At 37.6% G+C, this 12,822-nt stretch overlaps 1 protein-coding gene across 1 annotated transcript; it reads left to right on the top strand.

Moving 5' to 3' along the window:
* The first annotated feature begins 1,054 nt into the window (after positions 1–1,054).
* Positions 1,055–3,218, top strand: LOC104425526. The gene has a single exon (XM_010038229.3). The coding sequence runs from the start codon at positions 1,081–1,083 to the stop codon at positions 2,905–2,907; it is 1,827 nt and encodes a 608-aa protein (XP_010036531.2). The 5' UTR covers positions 1,055–1,080; the 3' UTR covers positions 2,908–3,218.
* Positions 3,219–12,822: the final 9,604 nt, after the last annotated feature.

Below are 12,822 nucleotides of genomic sequence, written 5' to 3'. Positions count from 1 at the left end.
TGTTTTTACTTTTACCCCTTTTCAACATATGCGTGTCATAGAATGTATCAATCTTTCTTATGAATTTAGGTTGTGTGCATATGTTAAGTGCTTTGAATTATGAAAATAATACATTGACTGTGCAGACAGCCACCAATTCTTTTGCTCTTAACTTCTCCAGATTTGATTACCCGAGTGTCTTGTTAAATTGTTTAACAATAATTATATTTCAATTATCTTCCAACAATTTGAATGACCCTTCAAAACCTAGAGTTCAGTATCGATTACATTCACGATTCAAATTACTATATATGTACACACATCTATATATCATGGTTGCAAGTCAAAATGGTGTGAAGTGCTTTTATTAGCAAAAAGCAAAGCTAATGTTTCAAATTTATATTTCTTGCTCCTCATGCTTATATTATCAAAACCCCGCATCAGAGTTCATTAAATTTGATTTCGATCGGTCAAAATCAACTCGCCATTTGATTTTCGATGTAAGAACCTTTCACAAGAGTTATTTCAAATTTTGCAAAATAATTGTTAATATTTGGAATTTTTTTTATTTTTTTTTTTTTTTTTTTTTATGATAACCCAGGGAATCCCGCGCAAGTACCAACATGGACCAACACGCTGGCTGGTAACCAATCCAACAGTTGGTGACGAGGGATAAACCCCGACGTTGCGCGATCTCGTGTGGGCTAGAGACTCACTCCTTTCGCATCACTCGACGTCGCACTTAAGATCTCGTGCGCCAACGGCGAAACTCCTCTCCTCTTGCAAAGATCATGGGAGCACTTATCCAACTAAATCGGCGCAGGTGATTAATATTTGGACTTATTTATTTTTTTGGTAAAATAATATTTGGACTTATTCATATTTAGGTTTGAATTAAATCAAGTTTAATTGAGTTTCACCAATTTTTTTTTTAATGTATTTTATTTGTTCAGATTTTCGAAAATATTTAATAGTTATAAAAATGGACATAATTTTTTTTAAAAAAAATAATATCGAACTTTTGAGCTTATTAAACTCGGTCGAGTCCCTCTTTAAATATTTAAAGATTTGATAGCCAAGCAGAGGTTGCTCTGCTCCAAAATGTGGAACCAAGATCTGCTGTGCCTCTCCTTCTCTAAAACCCTGAACCCCCTGATATCTCCCCTGCACCTCCCCTGCCCCAACCCCATCACCTCCAAGAAGACCTTGTTTCTCAAGCCGGAGCCCCGGTTGCAGAGACCCCTCTGCCTCTCCTCGCCCCGGTTCTCTCGCCGGAGCGACTCCCCGCCGCGCCGCCACCGCCGCAGCCGCGATGCCCGGGCGTTCGCCGGCAGGAGCAAGAAGAAGGGCGGGGGCCCGTCGCCGGGCCGCATCGAGGGCGGCGCCGAGGTGCGGCGCCAGGCGAAGTGGAACGCCCGGAGGAAGAGCCGGAAGCTCGCCGAGTCCCTCTTCTACCGCCTCAAGAAGCCCAGCAAGAACCACGCCGACAACTTCTCCGAGGAGGAGCTGGAGGCGATTGGGCTGGGGTACGATAGGATGGTCAGGTTCATGGAGAAGGATGACCCGAATCTGCGGCACCCTTACGATTGGTACAAGTACGGCGAGTTCGGGCCGTATTCTTGGAGAGGGGTGGTGGTGGGCGATCCGATTCGGGGCAGGTTCTCGGACGAGCAAGTGACCTTGATTAGCGAGGTCCGAGATCATGAGGAGTGGGAGAAGATTGAGCAGTTCGACATGGCGGCGGATTTCGGGAAGCGGTTGAAGGAAATGGATAAGAGCGTGGGGTTTAGGTACTTTTGGGTGTTCGTTAGACACCCGAAGTGGAGGGTTAGGGAAGCGCCATGGCAACAGTGGACTTTGGTGGCCGAGGTGGTGTTGGAAGCTGGGAAGCAGAGATTGGATAAGTGGAACTTGATGGGTAGGCTCGGGAATAAGGCTCGGAAGTTGATTACCCAGTGTGCGGCATGGATGAGGCCTGACATTATCTATGTTAAGAAACCAGTGTATCAATGTAGGTTTGAGCCTCAGGACGATTTCTTCCGGTTGCTGACGCCTTTCCTCGATCCCAGGACAGAGAAGGACTTTCTTTTCGAGGTGAAAAATGACGATGGGACGGTCCAATTGTGTACTTATTTCAATGGCTTGTGCAAGATTCTCAGGGCGAATCCCAAGGCCTTTGTAGATGATGTGATTAAGGCTTATGAGAAGTCGAGCGATGAGAAGAAAAATGAGTGTTTGGAGTTTTTGCTGACAAATCATCCTGCTGAGTTGTTGCATCCGTATACAAAGGAGTGGAAAGCTAAGTTGGAGGAGATGGAATTGGGTTGTGATGCTCCTGACGATGAAGATGATTGGAGTGGTAGTAGAAGTGATAATGAGATTGTAGATTGGATAGAGGATGATGATGATGATGATGCTGAGGAGGAGGAGGAGGAGGAGGAGGGTGATCAAGATGATACAGTCATGGAGTTGGAAGATGGTGGAGATGATGAATCGGGTATAGAAGATGACAACACCGATGAAGAAGAGGGGGAGAAGTATTGGCAAGAGGAATTTAATAAAGCAGCAAACAACTCTGAACGAATGGAAATGTTAGCAAAGCGGAGTGTTGAAGTAACAACGGAGCACTATAAGAAGCAATTGAAGGAAATGAAAGATGGAGATGAAACTGCAATGAGGGGCGCAAAGGAAATGAAAGATGGAGATGAAACCGCAATGAGGGGCGCAAAACCAAAAGTCAGTCCAGAAGAATGGAAGACCATTGGAATTGGCCCATGGAGGAAGAGAATTAGGAAGAGCAAGATTCCTCCAGAACTATTTCTGCGAGCAGCAGTTAGGCCGTTTACTTATAGGAATCTCGTGAAAGAGGTTGTTCTGACTAGGCATGCCATTTTAGATGGTGACATTGGAACAGAAAAGCCTGAATAGGTTGTTTGCCATTGGGATAATAGCTTTTATGCATTTGCCGCCAGATAAGGAATACCTTATTTGTTAGATATAAGGCACTAAGAGATATTTTGAGGAATATTTCATATTGATTTAAAATTAGGATCTGCTCAGTAGCATGATGTAGTGTAATGTTGTTTTGACTCATATTTACATTTTCATTCTGTTAAGTTTTATTCTGAAACTGATTATAGGTAAAGTTAGCTCTGGGAATAATCTCGATTTTCTTGAACTCAAAATATATTGTTTGGGAGATTACCTTCTTTTATAAATATATATAGAAGAATTCGACATCCTTTCAAAGTACATGATGTGATGTCCATTATTAGCTAAAAGTTTGGAAAATTAGGTGAACTCTACCGTCAGTCTTCCAAGTTATGTATGTTCCTTTGGTTTCATATGTTTAAAAACTTAAAGGAAATCATTTGCCTGATCTTTTGTGTGCATAATTTGAGATTGCAAAATGAAGGTCTGACATATCTGTATCCGAAATATACTTTACGTCCCGTGATCTGAAGAATGGATGTTAGCCAAGCTGCATCTGGTGATAACTCTTTTAAGAGTTCTCGGCCTTTCCTCTGTTAAATTATTCTTGCTTGCTTTTCACTCTGTTTAAATCTTTTAGTTTCTTCAACACACATTAAGTGTTGTGGGAAGTAATGGAAGAGCAGTGCAAGACGTGGTTATCCTCGTGAACGTATTTTTGTCATCGAGCTGTGCCCGTTTTAAACTTAGGTCCATCACCTCATTTGTTTGGCATTTCTCTCAGTGTGCTTCTGTAGAGGTTCTATAATCATTGTTAATCTCTTGCTATCTTAAACAGGGGATGGAACAACAAACTGTTTCTGAAATGTGATATTTTGCGAGTCGAAGAGTGAGTTTGTTATCTTGAGATTCTGCTATCTCCAACTTCTTAACGTAAGGTGCAGCAAAAGTTTTGCTGTGTATTAATGCTGGGAAGAACATACAGAAAGTGCTATACGTGTTGGTGTTCTGTTTCGTAGGTGATTGAGTGCTGTTCTGAGACCTTTGATGTTGCACAATGGAAAGTCATATGGAGTTCTATTACTTCATTTTGACAATCTTGTGTCCTCGGGGCTTGTAAGAATAGATCCCACTATTTTAAGGACATTGGGGATTAAGAGCTATGGGAAATATGTTCAGGGTTTGCAACTCTTTTGAGCATTAAGAGACTTAAATGTGTCGGCTTATATGTTTGTTATGTATGAATGCTGAAAAGATCTCGTTCTGGTTCCATCGATTAGGATGCAGACTACTTATTCCTGAAAGGGGCGGTGGACGAAATGAAACTTTGGTTCTTTTGTTGTGCCTAAGGAGTATTCATCATTCATTCCAAGGAACATTCCCGTCCATCTGATTCAATCTCGTTCTTTCCAACCTATGCACTATTCATCATCTGCAGATCTTGCACTTGACCATGTTTGCTCCTCCAGGATTCAGGCGGACCACTTTCAAGTTCTTTTTCTGTCAAAAGACAGATCTCCTAAGACTTGCAAACTCCTGTTCGGATGTGTCGGCTCTCACGTGGAATCGCTGTGCCTCCCTTTCACCTTACAGTGATTTCGACACTCTCCCAGGATTCCTTGTCAGGAAATGCAGGATGACATACTAGGAAGGACGGCGATTCTCTTGTTTTTGGGATAAACGGGTCATTTGCTTCTCTGTATTTGATGATTGGTAGGATCCTCCCAATGCACAATGTAGTCATATTGTCGAAGGACGGAATTGTGCGATTGCTGGCCGTCGGCAAAGCTTATGGTATCACGCTCCTCAGGAAGTATAAAAGGATCCGTTCCAGTATCCACGTACGTTAATCTGGAATTTGCTTACGGCAAAAGATGCTGGCAATTATCGGTAGTTCAATTGGGCTGATAAAAAGCGTTCCTGCAACCAGATCTTGCGTTCATATACTCTGGACCTGATAAACTGACGTGGAAAAAAATGTCATTCCTGGGTCAAGCAAGGTCGTGGTAAGTAAATCAGGGAAGATAATGGCAACTTGAGAGTTCTGTTCCAAATTGATAGTGAAAGCAATGACTTACCAGTATGAAATCCAGTCTTGAGACTTTATCTTGACTATCATATTGTTTTAGTTTGATTTCATTTGCCAGATGGGTGACCATCGACGAGCAATGGCCTATGACAGCCTGACAGGTGTTGGCTGGTTGCGATAAGTGGCAATATATCATGACAAGTGTAGCATATCTTAACATGCGGCGGTCAAACCATCCTCACATAGGATGAGTTTAAAGCGAAAGCGGTCAAACCGTCCTCACATAGGATGAGTTTAAAGCGGGGTTTCGTCGAGTACCCATGGAGTTGGAGATACCCGCCGGGATTCACAAGACCATGTGGCGTCCGCTTAACGGTCTAGCCAATTCCGTCATTATCATATTTAAGAGTGATAATCAAAATTTAACAGATTTTACAACAGAGAAGCAAATGGTCCATGGTTTCGTTCTATTCTATATAAACGACGTTTCTTTAATATTTTTCATGATTTGGTTCCGTTGAATTCTCGGTTAAGTTTGCTTGTTCTATTCATAGAGACATCAAGGGATATCATATGGGATTGGAGATCCTCGGCAGCCTGTGTAAAACTTACTTGAGCCTCACTAATAAGCATGCACACATATGTTAGGAAATGAACACAAAACAAAGGATAAAATTATCCAAAAATTTCTAAATCTATTGCACTTTTATCAAATTAGTTCTAATCTTTTCAATTTTGCCAATAGTCCTAAACATTTCGATAATTTGCTAATTGAATCTATTCGGCCAATTTTGACTAGAAATTGTTGATAAGATGCCGATCATTCTAGATGGCACGGCAAATATTGACATGATCATTTTTTAAAACAATATTTGTATAATTTTTTGAAAATTTTATGGTTTTTTGTGTTTTCTTTTTTTTTTTTTAATTTTTTTTCTTGTATTTTTGAGTAAGGACCAGCAACCCTCGTTGGCTTTGGGGAAGGTGTCAAGGCTTGGCCAGCAAGGGTCGCCAAGCCCTTGCCTAGCCAAATTCGGTGAGGGAGTTGCGATCATTGGTAGATCTAGGTGGGGGCTTGTGCGCCCTCACACAAAGCCGGTGAGGGTCCATTAGCCCTTACTAGTGACTGTGACTGACGAGTTGTCTGCCCCAACTTAAAAGCCCAAAGAAAAGCAAAGAAAAAGGATAAAAGTAGAAAAAAACAAAAGAAAAATAATAAATTTTTAAAAATTATTAAAATATTAGTAAACCGACAATATCGGTAATTTCTAGCCAAAATTAGACCGGATTGACTCACCTAATAAATTGTTAAAAGACTTATGACTAAATTAATAAAAAGTAAAAAATTTAGGACATAATTGACAAAAATGAGATAATTTTGGTTTTTTGGATAATTTTTCCAGAAATAAAGCAGAGAAGCCGAAACATCATTTTTGAAAAAATAAAAAGAACAAGAAAAAAAACAAGAGGCTCATATGAAATAGCTCCATATTTACCCACTCCAAGCCCAGACGGCACCCTTACGGGACACTACATTCACCTTCTTGTGTTCATTAAAACTTTCAATAGAGAACAACTGTTACATTGGCAAAGAGGCAGAAAGACCGTAAAAGAGTGAGCGAATCACTATGCAGCAGCGGAGGCATCTTCCAAACCCCACACGGCCGCGTCCACGGCAACGGGACGCAGACTCTGGTCCCGTCGCACGGCTTCACTGCCGACCAGACAGTTTGGCACGACGTCGTGCCATTCTTTGCGTGCTTCTTCGGAAGTGGTGGTCTACGACTTGGCCTTCGTCCATCAGTCCGGGCATGTACGGCACAGCCGCAAGCATGTACTCGGACCTGGGGGGTTACGCTGAAGACTCGGTGCGCATTCTGGACGAGCTGAAGCTGAAGAGGAGCATTTGCGTCGGTCACTCGATGTCAGCCGTGATCGGGTGCTTGGCAGCAATACGCAGGCCCGACCTCTTTAAACGCCTTATGCTGCTCAGTGGATCTCCCAGGTAGTCTCTCTCTCTCTCTCATTTTCCTTTCTTCTCTGTTGACCAAGCTTTTTCCATGCATTTTTGCTGAGTTGTACTTCATATAATGCATATACTGCAGCCAGATATATTTTCTGTAGATTCACATGCACACGTAAACAAACATCATATTCCATTATCTTTTTAGAGTTTAAAGAATTATCATTTTGCCTCATAGGCTAACTTAGGGGGAAAAACGATTCTGTTAAGTGCACGACATCGGTCATCTTGATTTCAATTTGTTTAAGGATGGCGCTAATTCCACTTCTTACATAACTAAATCCATCCCATTTTACATTGGAAAGACAAATTACCTCAATAATTTAATTGCAATTTAAAGTGATGGCTTCAAATTTTTTTACCTTCCTTCTTTTCTACTTCTTCTATTTCTATATAGGATCTAGTTTCCAAAACTAAGGATTTCACATGTTTTGTTTTTATTTATGATGTATCTTAACCCATATTAAAGTCACAATATTTTCTTTTCTATTTTTAGATTTTACTTCCGTCAAAATAAGTTTGTTGAAAAGGGGAAATTCCCAAAAACTTAGTTAGTTGTCAAGGAGATTTATAGATTCATTTTAAGTAAAATCTGGAAAACTTTTAACATACACAATTTTTTTAGCAAAATATATGTTTATAAACTTCTAGTTTTTATTGTGCATATTACAATCAAACCGTTTCTTATGCACAACAAAAGCGAAAGTTTATAAACAAGTGACCATGTTAAAACTTTTGGAATATTTCTGGATTTTACTTCACAACCAATTCACAAATTTGCTCAACAATGAAGAAAATAATTATGTTTCTTGGAAATTTCTCTTATTAACAAAACTAATTTCCACGAAGTAGAATCTTTAAGAAAAAAAAAAAAAAAGCATAGTGCCGTTGGCATGCATGAAATGGCCACAATAAGCAAAAATTAAAAAAAATTAAAATTCTTAATCATGGTAACCAGATCCTACGTAAAAAAATAAATATATATATATAAAAGCTAAAAAGGAAGGAAAGTAAATAAATTTGAGGTCACCAGTTTAAATTGCAATTAAATAGTCAAGGGCAAATTTATCTTTTTGGCAAAGATTGATGGAATTAGCCATGCCCATATTTGATAACTACATGTGTCTGTTGGCAACTAGTTTGAGTGTCGCATAAAAATGGATATGATTCTTGATCGTTTAACATCAAAACATCAACATATGTCTGTGAACTCCAGGTACCTCAATGCCAAGGGATACACCGGAGGCTTCGATGAACCGGCGATCGACTCGATACTCCGATGAATGCGTGCGAACTACTTGGGGTGGGTCCATAATTTCGCTCCAACAGCAATAGCAGAATACCATGAGTGCGCTGACGGAGTTTGAGCACAGCTTGGGACGAATAGAGCCTGAAATTGCGGTAAGCTTAGCTGAAATCCAGAGTGATCTGACATGGGCTCTGCCGGAAGTGCTGGTTCCGTGCTCCTTCGTTCAATCCCAAAAGGACGTCGTCGTCCGGCATCGGTCCTTCATTGCATAAGTTGGGAACGGCACCTCCAAGGTGACAATACTGAGGATACGAGGCCACTTTCCAATGCTCATTAGCATTGCTTATCCTTTGCTTCCGGATGCTCTGAAGGGAACCATTTAACTTCACTCGACGTCCGGTTTGCATTAAAGAGAAGTAATCAAAACCTTCGCTGGAGCCGGGCCACCTGAATAATTAGTTGGGAACATGAATGTTACCCAATTTACGTGAAAATTACAGATAGTTTTCTTTATTCAGATGTTTATGGCCAAAGGCTTTGAGACATTAAGTTGTATATTGTCATGCCTAATTGATTATATCGAATTTATAATGCTATAATATGGGAGATCATTGTGCAAGAGTTTCGATTTTGAGAATTTTTTTATTTTTAATTATATTTTTTTGTTTGTCTCTATTGTTATTTTATAAATAATAGCTTTTGCTGACAGAAGAAAGATGGAAGCTGATTATTTGATTCAACTTGTTCAGTATCTAAAAGCAGCACTCTACAAATTTAAGGATTTTATATTAAAAAATATTTGATGCTAAAATTGCAGGGCTAAAGTCTTGCTTTCTTTATTTGTAGACGAAAGCTTTCTAATATTTCTAAAATTGGTTCTTTATTGAATACACAATAAAATTTTTTTGGCTATAAATAAATAAATAAAATACAGAAGTAAATAAAAGCTCCATTTAACATGAGAGAATTATACACAAGAAGAAGAAGAAGAAGAAGAAGAAGAAATTTATTATTCCTAGACTTAGCGTGAGTGAAGAAACTATATTAAGCTCAAAACCTTTAAATTCAACGGGTTAAACCTAACTCAATTAAAGCTCAAATACTCTAATTTTGGCTTGGAAATTTCGGTCACTACTCCCTTGCTTGGCAGAATTTTGTTAAGTATAGCCTTCAATCCCCATGATTAATTCAGGTTCCTTCACCACAGCCAATCCAATGCAAATGCAATTAATGATGAATACTCCTAAAAACTTTATGCCATGCAATCTAATTATGACAATTTTTGTTTAGGGGCTAAAGAATAGTTCCTAATGTTTGATGTAATTAAGTTCATAAATGATTAATCAAAATTTAGATGTCAACATAATATAACTAAAGAAGATATTTAAGAAAATAATAGACACAAATTAAGTATAAAGGGAAAATGCCACAATATAAAAATGTGTTGTACAATCACAATAAAAACGATATTGTACAGGCAAACAAAATTTACTTTTGAAGTGATTCTAAATTTATATTCCCAATCATATCTCATGTAACACGCCAAATAGAACTTACATGCCAAAACATTACACAATTAGGCAAGAAAATATGCAACATGATCTCTCGTATTTACTCTCTCATTATCCCTAATAAGAAAAAAAATGTAAGTGCAATTGCTAGGATTTAACCCATCTTTCAATAAATAGGTTTATCTAATTATTTTTGAAGATGCAGATAGTATCAATGCAAAAATCACACCACAGAGAAATAGAAAGAGCTTAAGATAATAACGAATAAAGGAGTGGGAGTTTGATTCATCACACGAACGTTAGTGAGAAACCAAATTCGAATGAGTACAAAGTGTCAATTAAAGTAAGAAATAAACCAAAGTGCCAGAAACTTCATGTGATTAATCAATCCAAAGGTCTTTGAAATCTAAATTTCACGTTATAGCCTTGGTAAGAAACCAAATTAGCAAATACAAAATTTCTTCTTAAATAGGATCAAATCATGATAAGCAAAAAAATGCAAGTGCAATTGCTAGGATTTAACCCATATTTCAATAGATAGATTTGCATAATTACTTTTGAAAATAAATATAGTATCAATGCATGCGGTGAGACGGCATTGACAAGACTACAAAAGATCACACCTTAGAGAAAGAGAAAGTGCTTAAAAGAATAACAAACAAAAGAGTGGGAGTTTGATTCCTCACATGAACATTAGTGAGGAACTAAGATTGAATGAGTATAAAGTGCCAATTAATGTAAGAAAAAAACCAAAGTACGAGAAATTTGCTGTGGTTAATTAGTCCCGAGGTCCTTGAAATCTAAATTTCATGCTATAACCTTGGTAAGAAACCATATTAGCAAAAATAAAGTTTCTTCTTGAACAAGATTGAATCATAATAAGGAAAAAATGCAAGTGCAATTGCTAGGATTTAACCCATATTTCAATAAATAGATTTATATAATTAATTCTGACAATAAATATAGTATCAATGCATGCAATGATACGGCATTGGCAAGACTGCAAAATATCACACCTTAGAGAAAGAGAAAGTGCTTAAAAGAATAACGAACAAAAGAGATTCCTCATGTGAACATTAGTGAGGAACCAAAATCGAATGAGTATAAAGTATCAATTGATGTAAGAGAGAAACCAAAGTACGAGAAACTTGTTGTGGTTAATTAATTCCAAGGTCCTTGAAATCTAATCGGTAAGAAACTTGGTTAGCAAATACAGAAGTTTCTCCTTGAACAGGATCAAATCATAATAAGGCAAAAATGCAAGTGCAAATGCTAGGATCTAACCCATATTTCAATAAATAGGTTTATATCATTACTTTTGAAAATAAATATAGTATCATGAATGCAGTGAGAGGATATGGACAATACTGCAAAAAATTACACCATAGAGAAAGAGAAACTTGTGAGTACAAAAGAGTGGGAGTTTGATTCCTCATGGAACATCAACAAGGAACCAAATTTATGAGTACAAAGTGTCAATTGATGTAACAGAAAAACCAAAGTACAAGAAACTTGACATGGTTAATTAATATAGGGATCTCTGAAATCTAAATTTCATGCTATAACCTTGGTAAGAAACCGGATTAGCAAATGCAATAGTTTCTTCCTAATCAGGATCAAATCGTAATAAGAAAAAAATGCAAGTGGGATTGCTAGGATTTAACCCATATTTCAATAAATAGATTTACATAATTACTTTTGAAAATAAATAAAGTATCAATGAATGGGGTGGGAGGACATGGACAATATTGCAAAAAATCACACCATAGAGAAAAGGGAGAGCTTAAAAGGATAATGAACAAAAGAGTGGGAGTTTGATTCCTGGCGCAAACATCAATGAGGAACCAAACTCAAATGACTACATAGTGTCAATTGATGTAAGGAAAAACCCAAAGTACAAGAACCTTGATGTGGTTAATTAATCTAGAGGTCCTTGAAATCTTAATTTCATGCTATACCCTTGGTAAGAAATCGGATTAGCAAATATGGAAGTTTCTTTTTGAACAGCATAAAATCATAATAAGGAAAAAATGCAAATGCAATTACTAGGATTTAACCCATATTTCACTAAATAGGTTTATATGATTACTTTTGAAAATAGATATAGAATGAATGCATGCTGTGAGAGGAAATGGACAAGATTGCAAAAGTTCACATCACAGAGAAAGAGAAAGTGCTTAAAAGAATAACAAACAAAAGAGTGTGGTGAGAGGACATGGACAAGAATGCAAAGGATCACACCACGAGAAAGAGAAAGTGCTTAAAAGAGTGACGAAAAAAACAATGATAATTTGATTCCTCATGCAAACATTAGGGAGGAATCAAAGTAGAATGAGTACAAAGTGTCAATTGATATAAGAGAAAAATCAAAGTACGAGAAACTTGACTAGGTTAATTAATCCAGAAGTCCTTGAAATCTAAACTTCATGCTATAACCTCAGTAAGAAACCCAGATTAGCTAATAGAAATTTTCTTCAAGGACAGGATCAAATCGTTTTTCTTTTTATTGCTATCTTCTAATCAAATGAACTAACAAGATGAAATGGCCGACCTAACCTCTGATAGTTGGGGGACATGGAAAAAAATCTCTCTCTCTCTCTCCCAAAACTGGACAACACAAACAATGAAGGCAGAACATAAAAGTAAAAAAATATTACTGCGAATTTCCTCGCTGAAATCTGGAAAATTGGTGAATGTGATTGGATTCTTTATCAAGTTATGGCGGTAACGCCACTAATTTCGTGTAATTCGGTTGCACGGTAAGGGAGAAAGGAGCTCTAAGGCGTCGAGCGTGCGGGTTGGATTCATGTAATGTACTTTTTTTGGTGTAAGTCTTCTAATAATTTATTTATTTCCAAATTGTCATGCAATTAAATTGTGTTGTATGTAGTTTCTCTCATTTTCTATGTAATTAATTTTCTAAATGATTAGTCAAAATTTAGGTGTCAATAGAATATAACTATACAAGATATTTAAGTAAATAATAGAAACAAATTAAATAAAAAAGGAAAAATGCCTCAACGAAAAAATGTATTGTACGACTATAATAAAAAAGGATATTGTAATGAGGCGAACATATTTTAACTTTCGAAGTGATTCT

The sequence above is a fragment of the Eucalyptus grandis genome, chromosome 11 (genome assembly GCF_016545825.1).
Source record: "Eucalyptus grandis isolate ANBG69807.140 chromosome 11, ASM1654582v1, whole genome shotgun sequence".
NCBI classification, from domain to species: domain Eukaryota; kingdom Viridiplantae; phylum Streptophyta; class Magnoliopsida; order Myrtales; family Myrtaceae; genus Eucalyptus; species Eucalyptus grandis.
This window is presented reverse-complemented; position numbering and strand designations above follow the sequence as displayed.